Genomic DNA, 27707 nt, shown 5'->3' on the forward strand with positions numbered 1-27707 from the left:
TATGTCTTAGCAGCAGCTGGTTTGTTTGGAGGTCAACATTCTTAAATGTTGCACAAAATCACAACTTTCTTTCATTCACTTTCAACTCAAGCATTTGTGCATTTTGTTAAGCGATGTGTGTGGATGTGTGTGTGTGTGTGTGTGTGTGTGTGTGTGTGTGTGTGTGTGTGTGTGTGTGTGTGTGTGTGTGTGTGTGTGTGTGTGTGTGTTCTACCACTGTGAACTAGGACAGCCTGCATTGTATTGATCAGCCAGTCGCTATAGAGTGAACCCTTTGATCGACCTTCACGCACATACACACACGGAAAAAATACTAACATGTTCTACTTAAGTAAAAGTATCAATACTGCAATGTAGAAATACTCTGTTACAAGTAAAAGGCCCGTGTTCAAAATGTTACTTGAGTAAAAGTACAATAATGTTTGAAAATAGCAGATATACAAGCTCACAACGCGTCGCAATGCGATGTGTTGTGAGCTTGTAGAGCGGCTACTTTCAAAAATCATATATATATAAAACAGGACTAAAGTGGTTAATGTATGTTTTATAATATAATAATGTATATCTGCAAAGTAACTAGTAACTAAAGTTTTCAAATAATTGTAGTGGAGCAAAAGTACAATATTTGCCTCTGAGATGTAATGGAGTACCTACTGTACATTTTACTTAAGTACAGTACTTGAGTAAATGTACTTAGTTTGTTTACACCACTGCGCGCACACACACACGCACGCACGCACGCACGCACGCACACACACACACACACACACACACACACACACACACACACACACACACACACACACACACACACACACACACACACACACACACACACACACACACACACACACACACACACGCACACACGTGTGGGCGACTGCACATAACAAGAGGCAAATAAAGACTCACACATATACTGTACATACCCACACAGAGATGCTATTTTATGCTTGGTTGCGTGTGGGTGTCATGTTCCAAAAATAGCCGATCTACAAGCTCTACAAGATCTACAGTATGAGCTTGTAGATCGGCTAATTTCGCCATGCACGATGAGTACAGTATAAATCAGGCAGTACGACGCCGTAAAGGCCTGCCAAAATACAGTTTTGTGGACTAAATCAAATCAAATAGTTGACTTTTGCACACCAACTTCAATGGGTTTCAGTTGACTAAAATCTTATGATATTTAGTCTAACTAAACTAAAACTACACTAAAACTAAAACATTTCAGATGATTAAAATGTGACTAAAACTGAATTTGATTCAAGAGACTATGACTAAAATTAAATCAAAATGTGCTGTCAAAATTAACACTGATGCGCGCGCGCACACACACACACACACACACACACACACACACACACACACACACACACACACACACACACACACACACACACACACACACACACACACACACACACACACACACACACACACACACACACACACACACACACACACACACACACACACCTATATAACAACACAACGGTTTGATTAGGTATGCATGTACACACAAACACAGGAGGACAAAACAACATGCAAGATTCACTGTTTATGCCTTGAGGAATAACTAACAAGCACATACACTACACACAAACACTCAACTATTACTGGCGAGGACACGTTTTAAGATGCCACTTTTACCTTCTTTTTATTTTTTACCAATTTTACACCTGAAGCCCATATTGTGGGCTTGTGCTATTTTTGCATGAATCCAGTATATATGACCCCAACCCAAACCCCTAAACCTAACCTCTAAACACCTCATCCTATTCCTAAACCCGAACTGAATCTTTTGACGAATGACATCCCCGTTCCCAAGATCCCCATCCCGACCTCTAGTGGTTTATTGCTTTATTAACCCTGTAAGACCGGGAACGCATCTATGTCATTTTAAGATTTCTTTGGCTATTCGAAAATAGCAGATATACAAGCTCATAATAGATCTGCTATTTTTTGGTGAATCTGCTATAATATTTGAATAAATATTTTTTAAAGCGAACATTTTTAAATCTGTTACAGCTTCTGGGGGTCCCTGGAACAAAATATTTTGAGATGGGGGTCCATGGCCAAATACAATACATTTTTGAGAACCACTGATATTATAGCAAAATACGTTTTTTTCAAAAAACTGTCAAGACATTTCTAGAATTCCCAGAAGCAAAGATATACGTTTTTTTCCAAAAAAAACTGAGTGCCACGCTATGAGCTTGTAGATCTGCTATTTTTGAATAGCCCAAAGAAATCTAAAATTGAGAGAGATGCGTTCCTGGTTTGAATGGGTTAAATAGAAGCCTGAGGGCCTTATCTTCTGACTTTCCCCTTATGCCTAAACTTTTTGGGAAAGGTTTTACTATTTTGGAAAAACATTTTAAAATGGTTCAAATAGCAGATCTACCAGCTCACAACGTGTTGATGTAGATCGGCTATTTGAACCATTTTAAAACATTTTTCAAAAATAGTTAAAAAAATGACAAAACAAATTAAGCGTAAGGGGTAAGGCGGCGCGCACGATAGGGCCCAGAGTATCAATTCCTTGTGTCCGTTAATCGAAGGCTACAGTTTTAAATGCCTCTTGCTTTTCACTGCCTACACCAGAGAGAGGGAGGGAGAGAATAATGTCTTATTAAAAATAGGGAGAATTGCTGTCCATGGTGCATAACAGCGGCTATTTTATGTTGTTTTTCAATGCCACGTGGGGGGGTGGGGGGGGGGGGCTCCACGCATTCCCTGGTCAAAAATACTTCCCCTGGCTATGCGCACGCACACACGCACGCACACACACACACACACACACACACACACACGCGCGCACACACACAAGTCCTCTGCTGTTTGACACATGAGCGCACACTGCAATGCAGCTTTTCACGTTAAATCCCTTCCCTAATTTACAGCATGGGGTCTTCTCTGCATGTGGCATGTGTGCGCGCGTGTGTGTGTGTGTGTGTGTGTGTGTGTGTGTGTGTGTGTGTGTGTGTGTGTGTGTGTGTGTGTGTGTGTGTGTGTGTGTGTGTGTGTGTGTGTGTGTGTGTGTGTGTGACCTTAACACACATCCTCTGAACAAGAACAGATGGACATTAACACAGTCACAGTCACACAGACGTGTCAGAAACTGTTCTCTCTTATCAACTGGTCTAGGGAGACCCTGAGGATGCATCCGTACTAGATGCCCGAACCACCACCAAGGAGCAGTGGCTCGACTCAGAGTCCCTTGTTGCGCATGCATGCATGAAAGGCAGTCAGAGCCCTGCTCAACCCCATCCGGTCTGAAAGACCCGTGTTGCACTCCCAACGTATGTGGCATTTCAGAATCATTGCCACCTTGAAGACTTATTCCTTCATTAATCCTATGAAATAAAATACAAATTTTACAGCTGACTTTCATGTAGAAGTGCTGTCATGAAAACAAAAACGGAGCGCGTTCATTTCCTCCATCTCTCTCTCTCTCCAAGCGCACACAGAGCTGCCCCCCCCTGACTATGCTGCCCAAAAATATCGAATCTAAACGTTTTTTTTGATTGGTGATCAGATATTTTTGGGGCAGCAGTAGCACTAGCACGCAAATATCGTTGAATACTTGAATTAAAATCCCGAATGTGATTGGACCAGATGAATCCTGAGTCGGGTACAGGCCTCTAGGCACTGGTAACCCAGCGGGCGTTCAAGCCTCATTTATGCTCCAACGATGGTGTCGTGCGTCGAGAATGGCTGACAACAGCATACCTACAAGATCGTGACGCGTTGCGGATGCGACGCGTTATGAGCTTGTAGGTCTGCTGTTCTCAGCTAGCGGCACCATCACGTGACAAAGTATGAATCAAAACAACAGTTTTGTTTAGGGGCACGGTGGCGCAGTCGGTAGCGCTGTCGCCTCACAGCTAGAAGGACCTGGGTTCGATTCCCGCCGGTAACGCTGTGGGCGTGTCTTCTCCTCCGCGTCATCGGCATCCATACCCTAGGTGGGGTTGGCGAAAGGGCCTACTCTGTGTGGAGTTTGCATGTTCTCCCTGTGTCTCCTAGGGTAGTTAATACCCTCACAGAAACATGTAGTAATCCTGGTCGCTATACCGCCTCCCCCATGACAGCCGGGGCGCCTGATGGAGGGGAAGGGAACTGGTTGGAATAACGTGTTCCTTCCACACGCTACGTCCAACCAGGAAAACTCCCCCCTGTCAGGTGACAAGAAGGTCAGTTGGCTCTCATGCATTGAAGGAGGCATGAGCTCGGCCCTGGGCTCCCTAGGCTGGTGGGGGGAGTGTAGCGCCCAGGATAACTTAGAAAATTGGCACCGGGTGAAAAAAAGGGTTACAAAAATCGTGGGATAAAAACATATTTTGAATCCGTCCATCCATTAAGTGACAGAGAGAGAGAGACAGAGAGAGAAAGAGACAGACAGACAGAGAGACAGAGAGAGAGAGAGAGAGAGAGAGAGACACAGACACAGAGAGACGGAGAGTGAGAGACAGAGAGAAAACACATTGATTGCTAATCTGATTAGTGGGAACCACAGCAACAGAGAGTGAAGGAAAGCTCTGATTACTGCCATTGCGCGCGTGTGTGTGTGTGTGTGTGTGTGTGTGTGTGTGTGTGTGTGTGTGTGTGTGTGTGTGTGTGTGTGTGTGTGTTCTTGCATTCAAAGATGTGGTTACAAACAACCAATTAAGGGCCCTTAGAATAGAACAAAGTTAATCTCAGCACGCACACACACACATGCAAGCACTCCTGGAATGGAAACTTGTGCCTTTTGTGTGGGCGAGACAATAAACCTAGGTGATGTGTTTGCTCGAGCATATCGTTGCTGTCGGGCAGAAACCTCTTATCTCCATGTTCGAACGTTTTGTGTTTTTTCGTAAATTAACGGCCCTACTTGATCACACTACAGCGTCACAATAGCAGCAAAGGTAGCAGATCTACAAGCTCGAAACGCGGCGCGAAGCGACACGTTTCGAGCTAGTAGATCTGCTACTTTTGCCGTTTTTGAATTTGAATCCTGAAAAGTTACAGTTTCGGACATATGAGGTTATAGTATGGACTCCATCCTAATGTTAGGAGACAGACACACGCATACAGAATACACCTTAACTCTATGCGTTTTCTCTCAGTTAAAACATGAAAGCCAAACATGTAGAGTTGTAGACACTCATTATGTAAACATTCATGTATTATTCTCTACTGCTGAGAGTCTAATAGGGATACAACACCCACACGTGACGCTGTTTTCTACCGTTTCACTTTACCCGTCTCACTCAGCGGCCAGGCGGCAAATAGAGATTCAATCAATTCAATATTTGACAGGCAGATAAGACAGATTTTGAAATAGAACACAATGTGGTGACATCTGGAGAGACAGAGGACGGCCGGAAAGACAGCGCCCGGGGGGGGGGGGGGGGGGTTGGCAGCTGTCAAAGATATTTTATCGAGTAAACATTTTAAATGAACCAACGTATAATTGTATTGCTCTCTGTTTCCCGTGGGTCTCATGTGTTGAGTGACTCCACCCTGCCTGATCAGCAGCCGGGCGTCTTTGCAACATTTGCATCCTTTTGTCATCATGCTAAGGTCATAAGCAAATGAGCTCGTATGTGTTTGGGGGGGGCAAAAGGGGGATGAGCCAAGTGTTTCTTCTCCATGTGGGACAGAAGGTCTTTTGATGCTGTGAGAAGTGTTTGAAGTCACTTGTACTGTATATAAACCTATAACCATTCAGTGTGTGCTTCGAGTTTGACCGAGGTGGTTTTCCAATACATGTTCTGTTCTGCTGAAATTGTAAGTCTTGTAACTCCTTTTGATATCAAAAATATATTGCTCATTCTTCACAACTTTAAACTGTGGTCTCTGCCTTATTTTGTCTCAGTCCCCATTCAGATTTCCAGCACACAGCCCAAACCACTTCTCCCGTGAGGAAGAACCAAAAGCTACAGGCTGTGGTGAAACCTGCAGGGAGGGTTTAATCCATCAAGGCAGGGTGAGATGTTTGTGCCCAGCAGCAACGACGACGACGCAACGCACAGAAAAACCTCCTCTTCTAGTCAGACGAAGGAGGAGCCAGGCCCGGAGGCAACCCACAGTGGCTAGAGCCTCCTAGTGTCGCCTACACCAGCTGCAACATCTCAACTAACCTGGCCTGGCATCGGCCGGACTGATGGCGTGGATTCACTCACAAAGTGCCATGTGTAAGTGGATCCATGTTGTCGGTCTGGCTAGTGCCAGGCTAACCCTAACCCCTAAATTAGCACTGTCTCGAACTACCCCCAAGAGACAGTGGGGGCAGTAGCATGCCACTTGGCAACACTGATGATGTGTCCAAGTTTGTGCATCAGTTGATGCTTTATTAACGACATTTAAATCTTGTTTGAAAATGGGTCGGACGATTCCCTTTACATTTTTGTTTTAAAAATAATAAAAATGTAAATGCTCAAAAGGAAGTTAGCATTTTGTAAATGGAACAGTTTCAATATAAAACAATTTATCTTTTAATATTTAACTTATTTGGGGAGGAAATTCACATAAAAAAGCAGTAACTGTAGGTCAATTTAACCACTTTAAAACTGGCATCCCTCCATTTAAAAAAAAAAAAAAATGAGCCAATCTACAAGCTCACAACGCATCACGAGGGAAACTTGTTTTGGCAAATGAATGGATGCATCCATCAATCAATGGACTTGTACTGTATCTATCTACCTGCAAATGACATTGTAAATACAGAGTAAATAACCCTTATAATACCATTCCCATGACTTCCCGTTAATTCACCCTACATTCCTGTCAACCACTTAAAACCTCCATACTTGTAAACAAACACTCTGTTGCCCGGGGGATCGGCTCTGCTCTATTTTCCCGCTACACCAAATGCCTTCACTGAATAGAGCGGATCTACAAGCCCATAACGCGTCTAGGCCTGTCACAATTATTACATAATCGCCTAATCGCAATTATTTGAGATATTTGCAATTATATTTGCATAATTGTCATAATTGTTTCCAAAACAAGAAGGCAGAGAAGAAAATATTTTTCTAAATCCATTAACATTAGATCGGACGGGGCTGGGTTTGTTGTGATCATATTATTTCCGGATCTACTCTTCTCCAGAAGTCATAGGATCACTCATAGGTTGGGGAACAGCGCCATCTAGCGTAAACACTGAAAACACGTTTTTAACATGTTACACGTCATTGGCACTCTGGGCTTTGGAAAAAATGGACGTGTTAGATGCACTGAATGAGTTAAATATGTCAGTAATTTCTTTGTATATTTAAGTGATTTGTCATACCCGCCCTCAGTGCCCTGTGCCGTTGTTGTTGACGAAGCCAAAAGGCAAACAGAAATGTCATTTTTATTCAGATGTTCCCATGTCCAATAACAAAAACACAATTAAAATCATTAATCGCAATTATTTGTGCGACAACAGCCCTAAACGCGTGGCTATGCAGAGTGAGCTTGTAGATATACTATTTTCAGCCAATGTTCCCCACAAAATAAGGGCGTTCAAGTGGTTCATTCCCACGGGAAGTTTCCACCTAGAATATTCCTGGAATTTTGCAACCCTTGATTTCAAGCTATGCTACAGTGAATGATGCAATGCACCCTTATGCAACACATAAAGCTATAATGTACAACAGCTACTCTTTGTCCCTAGCGGCTAATCACATTGATCCACAAAAGGTTGGGAACCATTGACGTAACATAACATGGGAACAGAACACACACACACGTTTGTATTACTATACTAGTGAGGACCTCAACATTTTAGGAAGGCATTGAAAATAGCCGAACAATAGCCGAACAATAGCAGATCTACGAGCTATTTTTCGGTGTGTGACATCGGCATCGGCTGCATTACCCAGAGGCCATGACCACACAGTAAAACATTAAGAAGACTGCATTACTCAACGGCCATAGTACACAGTAAAAACATTGAGAAGACTGCATTACCCACAGTAAGAACACTAAGACGACTGCATTACCCAGAGGCCATAGCAGTGGCGTTCCCAGAAATTACATCTCTGGGAACTTGTGCACTTGTACCCCCCCCACACGGGGAAAACACGGGGGAAACAAGTCAACAGACGGACTACAAAAGTGAAAAACGTTAATAAAAACAATATGCAAGTATAATCAATCAATCAATTATTCAGCAGTGGTCTCTTCATGTTGTAGTTTAATGGCTCAAGCTGCTCTCAGACTCAGAGCCCCTTCTATGCCAGGTGAGTACAGGTGATGGCCCAGACCCCCAGACCTGGCACTCCTGGCACCCCATGAAGATAAAGGCATACATTTGCATCACTATAGGCGACGCCGCTCTGCTGAATGGATACGGTAGTGATTGGCTGCCTGCCCGCGTGAATGGACGAGGAGGTCCGACGGCCACTATTCTCTTTGGATTTTTTTCACTGCCTGTTTTTCAGTCTTTTACTTTATTTTCTAGGGGAGGCTAGATTTTAGTTGGGCAGGCGGCCGCCTGCCCTGCCTCTATGGTGGGTACGCCACTGGGCCATAACACTAAGAAGACTGCATTACCCAGAGGCCAGAGTGTGTGTGTGTGTGTGCGTGTGTGCGTGTGTGCGTGTGTGCGTGTGTGTGTGTGTGTGTGTGTCACGGAGAGACAGTGCGAGTGAGACAGACACACACACACACACACACACAGTTGAGTACTCCTCGCCCATGTCTTCGTTCCTAATGTACACTCTCTCTCTGTGTCTGTGCGTGCGTGCGCGCGTGCGCGCGTGCGTTGTGTCCGAGGCAGCAACAGCCACGCACTAGCTGCTGTCTGTATTCTGCCAAATATGCCTGTCATTCAGTATTCCATATCGTCATCATCTGTTTTTAAGTCTGGAAACTCCCGTCCAGGACAGGCTTTAGACACACCTCCTGCAGGAGACTTGGCTCAGATCTGAACCCATTTGATTGGATGCTTGGAACCCGCTGCGACCGCATGCCCTTGCTGACGTTGCCCCCCCCCCTCACAGCTTTGTCTCTGCTGCTATAGAAACACTTGAGGCGTCTTTCCATTATTTTTGTTATTGTTGCTGTTGGCCAGTATTGTGCTTTGCCTACCTTACACACTTTTCTGTTGCTGCTACTACCTGGCTGCATGGTGAAAAATGACCTTCATTCTGCAACATATCTTTGTCATTGCCTTTGAATTGATTGTCCTCCTGATGCAACACAAAATTGCTCCTAATTACTGCTGCGGACTACTTCACTGTTCAGACTACGTCCTGCCATATACTCTGTCATTTCATTTTACTACTATTGTGCCTTTCTTTTTTTATATTTGTATAAATGTTGCTACAAACATTTATCTTTTTACCACCGCTTTTATGCTGCTACGTGCTACAGACTGCTGCCCAATGCACTTATACTGTTCTCTGTTAGCCAACAACATGACAATAAACCATGTAATCTAACAACAACAAATCTCATTTCCATCACCAACTACCCTTCTGCAAATATACCAAAATGCTCAACTTGCGTCAATCATACCCATTACTCAACACCTTCATTGCGCACTACATGTACACAATTACTACATTTTAGCGCCAATAACACAACACTGGGCTAAGCACACACAAAATCTGCACAAGCCCGAAGTGATAATAGGCTCTATGCCATTGGTTCTCAAAGTGGGGTCCGGGGACCCCCAGGGGTACTTGAGGGGGTTCCAGGGGGTCCCAAGCTAAATGATGGATAGGAACCAAATGGACCCTTATGGGTCTTTACTCTGTAACTCTGAGAGTGTACAAATGGAACCAAATGGACCCATTAAATTGGGGTCTGTAGCCCTAATGCATGTCAAACTGGGGGTCCTTGAAATTAAAATGGTTAAGAATCACTGCTAGAGCCGTACAAAATCTTCTCTTATGAGGGTCCCTGAGGCATATCTTTTGAAATGGGGGTCCGCAGGCTAATAAGTGTCAATTTGGGGGTCCTTGACATGAAAAAGTTTGAGAACCACTGCTCTATGCACACCATTCATATCGTAGAGTAGTTGGGCCCCTTCCTTATTCCTTCACAGGTCTTCTTAACAATGATACTAATGAAGGCTCTGTTCCATTCTGGCCAAACAGGGTGCTGATATTTTGAATGTTGGCTCACTGGAAACACTCCTTGAGGGGGTTTCAAATGGCCCCTTACGGGTCACTCACTCTGAGAGTGTAAGAACAACTGTGCGACACTAAATGGAACAGAGCCTTCAGTAGAATCATTGGTAACACCTGAGAATGAAGTATGGAAGAGGTCAACATTTCTTTCCAATATTGCTGCTGTGCATAGAGCCTATTGGGACTCCCTCTTCCTTTGGTGCGGTGCCCAGGTGGCGCCTAAACCCTAACCTTTAACTTCACAAAAACTATGCCTAAAACTAACCTTAACCTCATAAATACTATGCCTAACCCTAACCGTAACCTCATAAATACTACGCCTAACCCTAACCTCACAAACACTATGCCTAACCCTAACATTAACCTCATAAATACTATGCCTAACCCTAACCTCACAAACACTATGCCTAACCCTAACATTAACCTCACAAACACTATGCCTAACCCTAACCTCATAAATACTATGCTTAACCCTAACCTTAACCCTAATCTAACAGAAACTATGCCTAAACCGTACCTCAAAACCACGTCCACCTGGGCGAAACACCGGGAAAAAGAGAGAGTGTGAGAGCCTATTGGCATAACGTAGCCATCGTATGTCACTGTCCATGGTGCTGAATCACTGCGTTGTCATGAGTCATCATATCCATTGATTCAACGGAGCCACAGAGGCCAAAGGGACGGAGAAACTATTACTGTGACTTCTACATGCTGTGGCCTTTCTACAGACACATTTGTAACAGATAAACTAGATAGACAGACGCCGTTATTGATCCCACAGGGGGGGAATTCAGGCGCCAGAGACAGCACAGCAGTTTAAGTTACAGATGGAGAGGCAGGGCAGTTACGAGGCATAAGCAGCGCAGTAAGATACATTTATAGGAAGAGTAACGTCACAATGAAGCGTACAGTGTGTGCAGTCAAAGTTTCATTCACCTTGGTTTTATAATCACACTCTATTCCTTCTGTTATTTCTAAAAGGATCCCTGGCTAATAAGCCAAATATGCCTTAATACATTATACTTGTCCTCTATAACAATAAAGTAAAATTAAAAACACCAAAATAGTTAATCTTTTACTCAAGCGGGACACTGCCCGTCGCGGGTTGATGATGTCATCTGTCCATGTGTGGTCTAGCCCTATGGAATTTATGGAATGCATGTGAAAATAAAAAACAATGTAATACTTCCTAATGTTAATATGAGCATCAAATCAATATTGTAAGTATCTTTTTTTTGCACATGCATTCCATACATTCCATAGGGCTGGACCACACATGGACAAATGACATCATCAACTTGCGACGGGCATTGTCCCTCTTGAGTAAAAGATGAACTGTTTCTAAAATAAATAAAATATCTAAGGTGTTTGAAATGTTATATTTTAGTTATAGAGGACAATTATATAATGTATTAAGGCATATTTGGCTTTTTAGCCAGGGATCCTTTTAAGATCTGATACACCACTGATCTCATTCCCCCAGATTCAGCACAAACACGGGGATTAATTCAATCTACTACGATGCCAACAAAATGTGGACCGCCCTGCCAACAGCCATCAAACAGTGAGACCCTCCTTCTGCAATTTGCAACTGGACCTAGACAAGTCGTCTAGCTTGCCAAAATAAATTACCCCAACTGTCTGTCTGTAAACATACTTTTACTAGAAAACTGTTAATAAAGTATCCAATAGATCAGGGGTCTTCAACGTTTTCAGGCCAAGGACCCCCTAGCTGAGAGAGAGATGAAGCAGGGACCCCCTCAATATTGTATAAAATTGTGTTTAAGAGTCAACTTTTTTTGTTTACTTGGTCAGCTCTTTTTTCCGTCTACACCTATATCTCTTTGCCAAAAATAGCCGATCTACAAGCTCACAACGCCTCGCGGCGCGAGGCGTTGTGAGCTTGTAGATCTGCTATTTTTGGCTAAAGTTCTCCTCAGAAAAGGGATGCTAGGGTTCAAGTGGTTAAGGTAAAAAAGAAAATCATATCACACAAAGATTTGGCGGACCCCCTGTAGTAACTCTGAGGACCCCCTGTTGAAGACCCCTGCAATAGATCAACCAATCAACCAAGCTTGTACATCTGCTATTTTTGAAGAATCTTGAACCACTGATTCAGAAGGTATGTGTAGAATCGGCCTCAGGTCTTTCAACCCATTCAGACGCATCTGTGTCATTTTTTAGATTTCTTTGGCAATCCAAAAATAGCAGATCTACAAGCTCATAGTGCGGCACTCTGCCGCGCAATGAGCTTGCAGATCTGCTATTTCTTTTTAAATGTGTGCAAATCTTCTTCTTTTTTTAAAGCAATCATTTTTAACTCAAATCATTGCTTCTGGGGATTCTACACGTCTTCTAGATCCTGACTCGTTGTGCTATGAGCTTGTAGATCTGCTATTTTTGAATAGCCAAAGAAATCTAAAATGACACAGATGCGTTCCCGGATTGAATGGGTTAATGCAGGGGTCTTCAACAGGGGGTCCGGGACCCCTAGGGGGTCCTCAGAGTTACTACAGGGGTCCGCCAAATATTAGTGTGATAGGATTTTTTATTTTACATTAACCACTTGAACCCTAGTATCCCTTTTCTAAGGAGAACTTAGGCCAAAATAGCAGATCTACAATCTCACAACGCCTCCCGCTGCGAGGGGTTGTGAGCTTGTAGATCTGCTATTTTTGGCAAAGAGGCTTAGGTGTAGAGGGAAAAATGTTGAATCTGAAACACAATTTTATCCGATATTGAGGGGGTCCCTGCTTCATCTCTCTCTCAGCTAGGGGGTCCTTGGCCTGAAAACGTTGAAGAACCCTGGGTTAATGGGTTAAATGAAACCAACAGGTCCAGTCTGCTCAAAGTCTAGGAAATACCTGAATGAAGTGAAGGTGACCTAGTGAGTAGGCGTTCGTGCGCCGTGTGTGCATGTGCATGTATGTGTGTGTGTGTGTGTGTGTGTGTGTGTGTGTGTGTGTGTGTGTGTGTGTGTGTGTGTGTGTGTGTGTGTGTGTGTGTGTGTGTGTGTGTGTGTGTGTGTGTGTGTGTGTGTGTGTGTGTGTGTGTGTGTGTGTGCGTGCGACGTGCGTGTGTGTGTGTGTGTGTTTAAACATTTACTCACGTAGGAAGTGTTTCTCCAGTAAGGCAATTTCCAGGTGACCCTTGACCTCATTGAGCCGCTCCGACTCCGCCCTCTGGAAGTCCTGGATGGCGGCGGCCATGATGGGAGACACCGAGCCCGCCTACACACACACACACACACACACACACACACACACACACACACACACACATTAGTGTGTGTGTCAAATTACAAATAAAAAACACAAAACATAACAATTGCAAATATTCATATACAGTATCAGTACACACCCACGGAAACACGCAGTCACACGCGCACACGCGCACACACACACACACGCACACACACACACACGCACACACACACACACTAGCATGACGCCATGACTCACGCTAGCGTCTTCCGGGCAGTCCGAGGAAAAAAGGGATGAGGATGCAAAAAAAAAAAAAAGGAGAGAGAGAGCAGCCGACAAAGAAGAAGAAGAAAAGACAGGAAAATCCTCCTGCTCCCCCCCTCCTCCTCCTCCCCTCCCCCCCCCCAAACCCAAACCCTCCCCCCCTGCCTCCGGTGCTACAGTCTGGCTACGCACACAGCAACGCACATACACTCACACATACTCACACACCGCGGACATGTGTTATCGCTGAGGTTTAGCGGCAGCACCGAGCCGAGACGAGTCAGTCCGCACGATGCGACGATGGAGAGGAAGAACCGCCCGAGAGAAGAGAAGAGAACGAGAGGAGAGGAGACAGAGAGAGAGTCAGCACACTGCTGTGTGTGCGCGCGTGTGTGTGTGTGTCTATCTATGTGTGTACTGCAGGGTTGAGCATCACCTCTCTACTAACAGTGAAGGGGTGCCCCTTTAAGAGAGTCCTGCCGTGCAAACACGCGCGCGCACACACAGTTTGTATTACTATACTCATGAGGACCTCAACATTTTCGGACGGCATTGAAAATAGCCGAACGATAGCCGAAAAATAGCCGATCTACAAGCTCAGCGCCGGCGGGTTGTGAGCTTGTAGATCGGCTGTTTTCGATCGGCACAACGCAAGTATAAAAAAAAGTGAAAACTCCAACCCCTAAACCTAACCTCTAAAATACCTCATCCTAACCCTAAACCCCAACCTGAGTCTTTTTTTCTAATTGGAAACCTATCATTAAAAAAAAAAATTAACCATAAAAACCACCATTTATCTGGTGAAGACCAGGTTAAAACGGTCCTCACACAACGTTTATCTCTCAATTCTACTATACTTGTGGGGTCATGTGGCGCGCACACACACACACACACACACACACACACACACACACACACACACACACACGGTTCTCAGCAGCCAGTAACCATGTACGGCTCAAGCCGCCGATCATAAACGACAGACGCAGTACACAGTACCATCAGAGGTTACCATCACTGGGATGAAGTGGACGGATAACAGAAGCACACACACACACACACACACACACACACACACACACACACACACACACTCTAACATCCTCAGTGTACCACTGAACTCACACAGTGTGTACACAGTAACAACAGTACACACATGCACTAGTGTGTGCACTTCCATGCACCATGAAGGCATCACTGCAGCAGGGGGGCGGAGCCTCAGCCCACTGGACGGGACAGCACAGGTTTTGCCGGCCAATCAGATCATCAGGCCAAGAGGGTTGGTTTCAACAGGACACGCCAAAATATAAACAGGATGTGAAGGGACGTCCACGGCTATTCGTTTCTCCCCAATTTGGTCGTTTTGCCAATGATGTCCTCCCCCACACACATTGCTGTGTGTTGTCACTGCTGTTGTATCCCACTGGCTCACCTGCCAGTGAGGAGCCCCCACCGAGAGGACGTAGAGCCCTCATCCTACTCCTCCCGCTCAGCACTCCCACAGCAACAATGATACCTATAACTATAATGAGGTGAGCACTGAGCATCCGTGTTGATGGACAGTAATGTTCTGTAATCATGGTGCAATAGGCTCTATGCACAGCAGCCATTTTGGAGAAAAATTGGGCCTCTTCTGACTTCCTTCACAGGTGTTACCAATGATACTAATGAAGGCTCTGTTCCATTCTGGTCAAACAGAGTCAGGGTGCTGATATTGTGCATGTTGGCTCACTAGAAATACTAGTGGGTCTCAAAGTGTGGTCCAGGGACCCTCATGGTTCCTTGAGAGGGTGTAACTCTGAGAGTGTACAAATGGAACCAAATGGACCCTCCCGGGTCCATTTGGTTCCATTTGTACACTCTCAGAGTTATGGGAGTCCTTGAAATTAAAAAGTTTGAGAACCACTGTGCTACACTAAATGGAATAGAGCCTTCATTAGTGTCATTGGTAACACCTGTGAAGGAAGCAAGGAAGGGGCCCAATTTCTGTCCAATATGGCTGCTGTGCATAGAGCCTATCCATCTTGCACCATGGCTGTCTGTCTGTATTGTTCATCAAATCGCTCTGAATGCGATCCCAACGATATGGCTCACCACTGTGCTTGTGGTTAAGGTTGTGGACACAGCAATCCACTTCAGTTTTTCAGTTCAGTTATTTTTGTATTTATGGTTCAACATCACCCCAAGGGATCTCTGTACACTTCACAACAGCTCATACAACAAAACACAATAGGCAAAGATTACACAGTGTTAAATGTGCCAGCGTGTATGATCAAACAATCATTATGTGGCATAATCAATATAATGGCCTTCCTGCCCTGGCATTTGGCCTTTGTGCCCTCAAGAAATTGACAACACCAAAGGCCATGTGGCTTTTTTGCCCCTAACATGAGGAACTTCCAGGCCCATGAAGTCGTACAGACACCCACAACTGGCTCACACATAATGAATTATCTTTTCTTGGATTGGATTTGCAATGATACTAATGAAGTCTCTGTTCCATTTAGTGTAGCTCAGTGTTTCCGCTGAGCCAACATGAACAATAGCCGCACCCTGACCGTGTTTCACCTGAATGGAACCCTGCCTTAATTAGCAGCATTGTGTTTACACACCTGGTTCATGTCAACATGGCCGCTGGTACAAAGGTCTATATCAAGTCTTTATAAAGGTAGGGTAAGTGATGTTTTTGTGTTAAAATAAGTGTTAACCCAGTTGATAAGATAATAAGTCATTTTAACATGTACTCAGGCTTTTGTGTTTCACCCCAGACAGTTTTTAAGTTGCTTGATTCAGTATCTAGATATTTTATATGAATTTAATCAGACACACCCCTTTCCTATACAAACCCATTGTAACTTCAAACTCTATTTTAACCATGATGGATTCATGTGGCGCCGCTGGCCTAGCGGTTAAGGCGCACACCACATAATATTGTGTGCTCTAATGCAGCCTGCCAGCAAATAACAGGTTTGATTCCCGAGCCCGATGACCTTTACTGTGTGTCACTCCCTGGCTCTCTCAGCTTCTTTCCGGTCTTTCTCTACTGTATACCATCAATAAAAAATAAAAGGCAGAAAATACCCCAAAAATATCTATAAAAAGAAAAACATGATAGATTCATCGAAAACACCCATCCTTGGTTTTGGTGACTGATATTGTCCTTCTATTATGTGAGGGGGATGTTTTTTTTTTTTTTTTCATTAAAAACAATTATACAAAATAAATTAAAAAAACGAATTGAAAAAACAATGAATGCTTTCAATAAATCTAACATGGTTAAAAAGGAGTTTGAAGTTACAATGGGTTTGTGTAGGAAAGGGGCGTGTCTGATAAAACTTCATATAAAAAAAGAAAACTCAATCAAGCAACTTAAAAACTGTCTGGGGTGAAACACAAAAGCCTGAGTAGACGTAAAAATGACCCCCAACCTGTTTGAAAGTGAAATATAGTTCTTGTCTCTTTACCTGGTAGTCATCGTTACATTCGCTGTCGGAGCCTGGTGGCGTGGGCGTGTCGGCCAGGCTGTCCGTGGAGGGGAAGTCGTCCCTGGACCTGCCGCTGCCCCGGAAGCGGATCTTGTCCTGGATGCGTTTCCGCATGGTCACTGCCACGCCCCTGGGCTGGACCTTAACATGGCTGACCACAACCCTGCAAGCACACACACACACACACACACACACACACACACACACACACACACACACACACACACACACACACACACACACACACACACACACACATATAGATACATGGTCACTGCCATGCCCCTGGGCAACTGGGCAAACTATTTTGATATTTAGTCGACTAAACCAAATGATTCAAAAGGCGAAGACAAAATCAGAATTTGCTGTCAAAATTAACACTGGCATACACACACATTTGTATTACTATACATGTGAGGACATCAACTACGGTGACTTTATGAATGTCTTTTTTGGGGGGCATTTTTAAAGCAGAAAGCCGAAAAACAGATCTATACAAGCTAGATGGCCAATTTTTCGGTGCACGACACCAGTAAAGTAAAGTGTAAATCAGGCAAAACTCAAATATCTCTAATCAATAAACCTAAAACTTCTAAATATCTAATCCTAAACCCTAACCTGAATCTTTTACTAATGTAAACCGATCTAAAACAAAACCAGTTTTAACCACAAAATAACAATTTTCTCTTGTGAGGACCAGGAAAACAGTCCTCACAACTTAAACGTCTATTTCTCATATTCTACTAGTGGGGGCATTTTAGTGGGGGCATTTGGTCCTCACAAGTATAGTTTCACGCACGCACACAAACACACACACACACACACACACACACACACACACACACTCACGCGCACGCACGCACACACACTAACGTGCACGCACACACACGTTGTTAGTCAAAACACTTACTCATACTAGGCCTGATACTAGGCCTGATCATCTGACATGATATGGAGATGTCATTTATGGAAATGCTGCTCCTTCTGTCCTCAAGTCCTTGCTTGGATACAGTTTATCATTCTGCTCTGCGTTTTATATCTGGTGAACATTATAAGACTCATCACTGCATCCTGTATGATAGAGTGGGTTGGCCTTCTTTGACCGACAGGCGAAGCAAACACTGGTACCTATTCATTTTTAAAGGCAATTGATGGGACTTTAACACTGTATATTAAATCCCTGCAAGATTGGAACCCTATAACACACAGGACACGCTCCAGTGGTTGGTTCACGCTAAAGGTCCCCAAAGTAAAGACTGAACTGGGGAAAACAGCCTTTTGTTTTAGTGCCCCAACCACCTGGAATGACCTACAGCTTAAATTTAAGATCTGTTGTCCCATAACATACGGACAACTTAAAACCTTGATTGCAGGCCTACCCACAAGTGTCTGCAATTGCTTGTAAAATATGTTGTATCACACGATAGGGAAATATTGTTTATTTTGTTTCTATTCTGTCTTGTTTTTGATGTGAATATTGATGTGAAAATGAAATTGTACTGTGATGTATCTCGACGACACTGCAAATGAGGACAACCTCAATGTCTTTCGAGAATAAATAAAGGTTTGAAATGAAATGAAAAGAAATGAGTGAAAAATGAAAATGATATCAATATGGTGACATTATACTAGACACCATCTGGGAAGTGTTTTAATCACTTTAAGGCCTATTTTATACTTTCAAACTGCCATAAATGGCAGCAACAAAGACATAGCAGACCTAGTAGGCTATGTTCTGTATTTTGTACTACATTTGAAAACATTATAATATACATATTTTTTAATAATGTGGACAGACGGATGGACGGACGGAGGAGTGCAGAGAAACCATGAAAATGATGCCACTCCTTATGGAGAGGATAATAAAACAAACACACACACACACACACACACACACACACACACACACACACACACACACACACACACACACACACACACACACACACACACACACACACACACACACACACACACACACACACACACACACACATTGAGTGCAGTGCTCCAGATGACAAGTCGGGTCCATCCAAGCCAGTTATCATTTCATAATTCATAAGTCATGTATTAGGCCTGTCACAATTATTACATAATCGTCTAATCGCAATTATTTGAGATAATCCCAGTTATTTTTGCATAATGGTCATAATTGTTTCCACGTTGAAAATGTTTCACACACAAACACACAATCAAACGTTAATGGCAATTATTTGAGTGACAATCAATCGTCAACTTAAATGTGTAACCGTGACAGCCCTAGTCATGTGAACGCCACGCTGGGCGAGACCTAAAAGGTTTAGTGCAGGGGTCTTCAACGTTTTCAGGCCAAGGACCCCCTTGGCTGAGAGCGAGATAAAGCAGGGACCCCCATTATATATTGTGTAAAATATGTATTTTTTCATAGATTTCATAGGCAGCTTCATAGACTTGTTTCACAGCACTATCATGTTGGATTCATGATAATGTGTATTTCCAGACATTTAACCACTTAAACAATGCTTAGTAAACCTGACCTTTCACTCTGTACTTAGTATGCTCTTTTTTCCCCCTATACCAAACCACTTTGCCAAAAATAGCAGATCTACAAGCGCACAACGCCTCGCAGCGCGAGGCGTTGTGTGCTTGTAGATCTGCTATTTTTGGCTAAAGTTCTCCTCAGAATAGGGATGTTTGGGTGAAGTGGTTCATGTAAAAATCACATACAGATTTGGCGGACCCCCTGTAGTAACTCTGAGGTCCCCCTAGGGGCCCCGGACCCCCTGTTGAAGACCTCTGGTCTAAACGGAAATACCAGAATTTGGCAGAAGTACCGCCCAAGGAAATGACGTGGACGCTTTACAAATCTGTTTACATTCTCCGTGAATGAAACGAGTGTTGTGATTGGTGGATGAATCCGGGGGAAATATGTACGACGGAAGTCTCGCCCCTATAGACGAATCCACAGACGTGCTGCCTGTAGGCAGCCATAGCTGCGGTGTCAACGCTCCTACACCGCGACACCGCAGCAATGGCCGCCTACAGGCAGCTACAGGATTGTGGATTCGTCTATAGACACTCTCTGCTTTAGGTGGTGACCAGGCGGCTCTTCTCTTCGCAGATGAGTGAGGCTGGGAACGAGGTTGTGTGAACACAGGGTGCCAAGACTGAAAGGCAGACAGACAGACAAGACACTTGCTTGTGCATGTGGACACAGGCATGTGGTCCAGTGTCCATGCATAAACCGCTTGGAGCCCTGTAAAACCTTGAAAATGACCCTTTTCCCCCTTGTGAGACAAAACACACACAAAACACACACACACACACACACACACACACACACACACACACACACACACACACACACACACACACACACAGTGTAATCGGAGCCACAGAACACGTCATGTGACAGAGCAGTGCAAAGAGGAGCCCTGTCTACAAAATGTAACCAGTGGTCAACTTTCTGTCTTGTTTCTGAGATACGTGAGATGGCAGCAACACCTCCAAATTATTGATATCATTTAGCTGTGCCCCAAAAGTTAGAATATGGAGTTAAGAGGTTTCTGCCCCGACACCGACGATATGTTGAATTTACAGTGAAAGAAAAAGGTGAGCCAGTAGATACAGCGACTAGCTGGCAGTGCCAGCGTGCCACCGCTGCCAGTGGTGTGTCTGGCAAACACATCAGACCGTGCTGAACACTTTGTCTGACACAGATCCCAACCTTTTCAATGAGTTCAAAGACCAACAGGCCACGGTTGGCAAGCAACTAGCCCCAGTTTACCTGCAGAAACACTCTGGGCCTGATGTACTGAGCTCGTTTACACCGAAATGCTGTACTTAAAGAGCAAGACCACTTTGGTAGAGGTTTGGGTTGTGTAGTTACCTTGCCATGATGTAACTCCAAAGGTGGGCAAGAAATCAAAAATAATTGCTCCATTGATTAGAAATGGACTTACATTGACTTACATTGTACAGTGTAATGTCAGCTCTCAAAGTCAAAGTGTTTTGGTTGGCCAAAAAACATCCCCACGACAAGTGAACCTAGGAGTCATCTACATTGAAAAGGTGGGTCTTAGTAAGCATGGTTTTAGAAGTCCCTAGGGTGGGGGGCAGCTCTGATCCTCTAAGGGAGTTTGTTCCACAACTTCGGTGCCAACACAGCAAAGGCACGGTCGCCCGTCCTCACTGGGCTAGACCGTGGAGCCTTCATGTACAACTGACTGACTGGCTGCCCGACACACACGCCTCACATACACCAAAGATAATGAGGAGACACACAACTAGGCCTGTCACAATTATTACATAATAGTCTAACCGCAATTATTTGAGATAATCGTAATTTTCTTTGCCTAAAAATTATCGTTTTCATGTTGAAAAATGTTCACACATTTTCAAATGTGTGAACAAAAGAAGTTTCTGCCATTTATACATGCATAAAATGATTTAATACGCCAATAATTTCTTTGTATATTTAAGTTATTCGTCATATCTGCCCTGTGCAATTTTTGATTACGAAGCCTAAATGGCAAACAGAAATTACATTATTCATTAATTACGTTCCTATGTTCAATGCCAAACAAACAATTCAATCGTTAAATCGCAATTATTTGAGTGAAAATTAATCGTCAACTTAAATTCGTAATCGTGACAGCCCTACACACAACATGAGCTAATCAATCAAATAGGAAATGAGACATCAAAACAAAGCGTGGGAAAACAAAACAAAATGAAGACAAGCAAAACATCAACCTAAGAGAGCCCTCACATTTAAGTACCAGTCCGGATGAGCACATTTAATTCAGTTTTCTCCATTTCACCATATATAATATTAAAGTTGTATCCCGGCCCTTGATCTCTCACACACACATACAACCTTAATCACACCTCATTAAAAAAGCCAAGTTGACAGAAAGTGAGACAAGAGAAGTAATGCAAGTGTAATGACTGACACCACACACACACACACACACACACACACACACACACACACACACACACACACACACACACACACACACACACACACACACACACACACACACACACACACACACACACACACACACACACACACACACACACACCTTGTTTACTGAAGCATGCATCATTTAAGACCCAGTGTTCTTAGAAAACCTGTGTGTGCGCGCACGAATGGACAACCAGTGAGAGTGTGTGTGGGTGAGCACAGGCGTGTATGTACTGAGGGCAAGCGTGTGTGTGTGTGTGTGTGTGTGTGTGTGTGTGTGTGTGTGTGTGTGTATGGCCTGTGGTGGTGGTGTTGATGGGGGCGGTCTGTTGTTTTAATCCTCTAATGAGCCATACTGGCATAGAGGTTACTCCCGGCCAAAGTGGTCACACACCCTGCGCTAGCCAATCACAGCCCTCCGTGGATAGCAGGGTGCTTTCCGTCCGGTTAAGGGTCACTGGGGTCATTCTACTGCACTGGTTCTCAAACATTTTCATGTCAAGGACCCCAAAATCAGTATGCATTTGGCCACAGACCTCCCTTCCCCCCCATCTGAAAATATTTGTATTATTTGTATAATAAATATTATTATACACATCAACCTGTATTAGGGTTAAAGTGGTTTACACACAATTTGATGATATATTCGCTCATTTTGCTGGGGACCCCCTGGAACCCCCTTCAAGGACCCCCCATAATCACAACCTGCTTCCGGTCTCTTAAAAAAGGCGGCCACCTACTCCACACAGATACGGGATGCAAAAACCGGAGATGGCATGTCTTTTTTTCTTTCTATTTTTTGTCTTGGTGACAGCTAAACAAACACACCTTCATAAAGTACAAGTTAGGGCTGGGTCAGCTGACCAGTGACCCAGCTGACCACCAGTGACCCAGCTGACCAGTGACCCAGCTTACCAGTGACCCAACTGACCAGTGACCCAGCTGACCAGTGACCCAGCTGACCAGTGAGCTGGCAACAATGACACCATTAATCACAAATGACAGGATGAAAAGTGCAACATGGAGTCTATCATGAATATTGTCTCTGTCGGGTGGAAACCTCCAAAACTCTTACTTTTCAGAGGATTCAAAAGCATCAAAAGTAGCAGATCTACAAGCTCAAGTCTGCTACTTTTGATGCTTTTGTGTGACGCTGTAGTATGATCAAGTAGGGGTGTTAATCTACGGGGAAAGAAACTCAAAAAGTTATAATTATGGTTTCTGCCCCGACAGCAACGATATAAAGCTAAACATCTAAAATGACACCAGATGCTTTCCCGGTTTGAATGGGTTAAAGTAGTAAAATATGCCATGAATATAAGGTGCTATAGCGAAAGGTGACTGTATAATTTGGGGTGCCATCATCCATGCATGAAAACATTCTGTGCAGCTGAGCCCCAAAAGTTTGAGAACCACTGACTGATCTATTGAATTTAATCCAGAGGTCTTCAACAGGGGGTCCGGGACCCCTAGGGGGTCCTCAGAGTTACTACAGGGGGTCCGCCAAATCTGTATGTGATTTTTACATTAACCACTTCACCCAAACATCCCTATTCTGAGGAGAACTTTAGCCAAAAATAGCATATCTACAAGCTTGTAGCTTGTAGATCTGCTATTTTTGGCAAAGTGGTTTGGTATAGGGGGGAAAAAGAGCAGACTAAGTACAGAGTGAAAGGTCAGGTTTACTAAGTATTGTTTAAGTACATGGTTAAATGTCTGGAAATACACATTAACATGAATCCAACATGATAGTGCTGTGAAACAAGTCTGAAGCTGCCTATGAAATCTATGAAAAAATAAATATTTTACACAATATATAATGGGGGTCCCTGCTTTATCTCGCTCTCAGCCAAGGGGTCCTTGGCCTGAAAACGTTGAAGACCCCTGATTTCATCCATTAAGACCGGGAACACATCTGTGTCATTTTAAGATTTCTTTGGCTATTCAAGAATAGGAGATCTACAAGCTCATAGCGCAGCACTCTGTTCACTTTTTTTGAAAAATCTTGAACATTTGTGCAAATCTTTACAAGTGTCTTCTAAATCGTAACATTTTCTGAAAATCTTATGTTGCCAGTGGTTCTCAAACTTTTTCATGTCAAGGACCCCCAAAGTTATATGTATTTGGCCACCGACCCCATCAAAATATGTTGTTCCAGGGACCCCAGGGACCCCAAGGACACCCCAGAGAAGCAAATTGAGTTAAAAATGTTGTTTGAAAACAATATATGTATTCAATGATTTGCACACATTTTCAGAATCTGAGAATCTGTCGGATTCTGTCGGAATACCTGTATTCCTCAACGGGCGGTAGTGACGGAGCGCATCAGGTGAAAGCCGGTATTACACTCAATGTAAACATGAAGTAGACGAGGGAGGTGAACTGGCGTTCAGGCAGAGACGGGATTAAAACACATATCTATTGGAAAATAGGGACTAATACATTGCACAAAGACTCCAACCCGCTAGTTAACATTTGGGGGTACCGGGTAAGCACCTTATATATTTTTTTTGTAAATGTTCGTAGAAGTACGGGCTTTACTGGTAAAAGTGCAGGACGCACTGGGGGGTGCCAGCCAAGACTATCATATAAAAAATATCAAAATCGATAAAACACATCTATAGTCTTGATCGAAGGCTAGTACTTTTACTCAAGTAAATTTAGAATTCCGGACTTTTACTTGTAACAGAGTATTTCTACATGGCAGCCAGTATTGATACTTTTACTATAAAGCAAAAAAAAAAACTAATACTTTTTCCACCAATGAATGATACACACTCACAGTATATTCGGAAGTGAAATAACGGTGATAACGCAATAAAACTGTCCGTATAGCCTATACTTTACTTTACTCTGCTGTTGACAGCTTTGCAGAAGCAGTTATTTTGTCGCCAAGCGACGCCGTCGTTTGATCTCGTATCCACTCTGATCATCTGATGTATCCGATTGATCATCAAACAAACACATCCGATAATAATAATAATCCACATTCATCAAAACATTCCTAAAACACAATGACATAACATCAGAATCTGTTGTTGTCAGATAATATCTCACCCACCCTGCACGCAGCTCGTAGCACAGTTTCATCAACCCTGAGACGATTGATTGATCGATCTTCTATTTAATTGGATTCCTTCAGATCATCGTCAGATCGCAGCAGATCCGTGCCCTGACGTCCTCCTCGTCCACGTCCATCACAAGTCCTTTATTAAAACCTGCCTCCATTACTTTAAATATGAAATATTGAAATAAACCCCTACATAAATCTAATAAAACCTTCTTCTGGGAACAATCAACAGTCACATAATTACACCTCGGTCCGTCCAGAATGTGTCCAGAATGTGTCGTGTCGGTTGTTCTGAATCTGACCCCCCGCTGTGCTGTTTGACCGTCTCTTCTCTTGTCTGTTCCACTGTCTGTCTGTTGATCTCTGTCTGTCAGAGCAGACAGCACTCACCGGACACACCACTACCTGTGGTGCACTTCAAAATAAAACGCTTGGGAACGCAAAGAACACACAGGACTTCCTGTCGTGCACTTCAAAATATATTCTGGAGTTACGCCGAGTTAACTTTTCTATCTATGTTTGTTGCTTGTTGTCGGTTCAGTTAAAGCAGTGGTTCTCAACCTGTGGGTCCCCACATGATTTTGGAGGGGTCCCCAGGTGACGGTGAAGTGACAATTAATGGACTTTTAAGACCTTTTTAATACCTAAAAAAAATAAAGAAAAGAAAAAGAACATTACTGCATCAAAAGTAATCAACAAACTAAACACTGATCAACACTATAAAACATTGGCCAAATTGTCAAATAATATAAGAAAGAGGCAAAAATTGTGAAAATAGCAGATCTACAAGCTCACAACGCCTCACAGCGCAAGGCGTTGTGAGCTTGTAGATCTGCTATTTTCACAATATTTATCTGTGGAACGGAGTCAAACAAAATGGGGTGTCCCCAGTTCAATATGATTATTTTGGGGGGGGGATTACAGCCTGTCCTGAAAAGGTTTAGAACCACTGAGTTAAAGGACCACTTCATCCATTTTCAACCATAATTCATATAATTGGTCCTCACTAAAGCTCATGATAAAAATGGTGCCATTTCTGTCTACTCACTCTGTGTCTCATTGGTGGGCTGTGGACAGTTCAGAAACCTGCCTACCAGTGACGTCATCAGTGGCGAATCCATGCTAATAGAAACTGCAGGCTTTGCTATAATGGAAGCCATTATTCTCATGTTAATAAAAATAATTAAAAAAACGAAATATTGTTTGGGGGGAAAAAAAACTGCCGTAGCCTACGATGATGTCACTGGTAGGCAGGTTTCTGAACTGTCCACAGCCCTCCTCTGAGACACAGACTAAGTAGAACAAAATTGTAAAAATGTTATTATGAGCATTAGTGAGGCCCAATTATGTGAAGGTAGGTTGAAAATGGGTGAAGTCGTCCTTTAAAGCTGTTATTGATTCATCCATAGATGTATAACTTGCAGTTATCTTTGTCAGTTTGTTAAATGGACTGTACATATCATGAATACAAACAGTAAAGCACTAACAAGTAGCCTAATTTGGTGGTGGTTGGTTCAAATACACATCCATACAGAACCTTGCGACCTGTCTGGTTGTTAGTTCGTTAGGTGTTTAGCTCCCTCTAGTGGACAGGTTTGCACAGTGTCACATAGAGACAGGTGAAAAATTAAAGGAAACCTGGAATAAATGAATGCTGATGCTTCTATACAGGTGTCCTGTATGACATTTCTCAAAATACTTTGTGCTGACCCACACATTGACATGTATGTGGCCCTGGACCCCCATCGGTAAAGGTTTTTGTGCCAGGGATCCCCAGAAGAGAAGATTCATGTTTACACGCTGCGTATAAATGGATAAAGTGGTTAAAATGATTGCCATGCTGTATTAACACATTAATGCTGGGGATCCTGTATATGATACAGCAATTCACATCATATCATGCTCTGTGGCACTTGTATTAAAATGCAGAGCTTGTCCAGTTGACTTAGATCTTGGATCAAGATGGGAAAACAGAGAAACAGATCTATAAGTGACCATGTATGGGGTTCATTATTGGGGTACGGATGTCAGGAGCTTCAGTCACTAAACACTGATCAACTGGCTAGCGTTTCTATAGGAACAATGACTAAAGTGACATCTGAATGTCATTCAATGGCAAAGACATCAGTAAATAGAAATTGTGGTTGATAGCACACATTCAATGGCCGTGGTGCATTAAAGGAGCAGTTAGAAAATAAGAAAAATATTTCTTATTTTGGATCTATTACACAGACCATGCAGCCTTGAATTTGTGGCATTTTTTTTTGTTTTTGTTACATTTCTAAGTGTAAAGAACATTCAGGGCATAGCCTACTTGCCATTAGCCATAGATGGATAACACCACAAGGTGGATCATGGCAGGATGCCCAAAAGCTATATAATGGGATGAATGACCTATTCAGTCCCGACCTTTAGTGACCCATTCGATCGCAACCTTCCCATATGGAGATCCCCTTAGATGGAGACAATCAACCTCCACAAGTCTGACATCATAGAATCTCTCCTAGACAGCTATACATGGAGATACCTAACATACATAACCCTGACATCAGAGAACCACTCCTGGAACTAGATATATGGAGATAACCGAAACGTCCAGGACTGACATCATAGTCCCAGGTT

General features: G+C 43.4%; 1 protein-coding gene across 1 annotated transcript in view; it reads right to left on the reverse strand.

Moving 5' to 3' along the window:
* The window catches only part of LOC311039452 (GRAM domain-containing protein 4-like), an 82198-nt gene extending 56410 nt beyond the window's left edge, over window positions 1-25788 (reverse strand). The window contains exons 1-3 of the mRNA XM_084049340.1: window positions 25077-25788; window positions 17044-17227; window positions 13222-13342 (exon numbers count right to left, since the gene is read on the reverse strand). Of these exons, the coding sequence (XP_083905466.1) occupies window positions 13222-13342; window positions 17044-17227; window positions 25077-25105 (334 nt within the window). The 5' untranslated portion in view covers window positions 25106-25788. The remainder of the gene's footprint in view (window positions 1-13221; window positions 13343-17043; window positions 17228-25076) is intronic.
* Window positions 25789-27707: the final 1919 nt, after the last annotated feature.

The sequence above is a fragment of the Gymnoscopelus microlampas genome (assembly GCF_963454915.1).
Source record: "Gymnoscopelus microlampas genome assembly, chromosome: 23".
Classification (NCBI taxonomy): domain Eukaryota; kingdom Metazoa; phylum Chordata; class Actinopteri; order Myctophiformes; family Myctophidae; genus Gymnoscopelus; species Gymnoscopelus microlampas.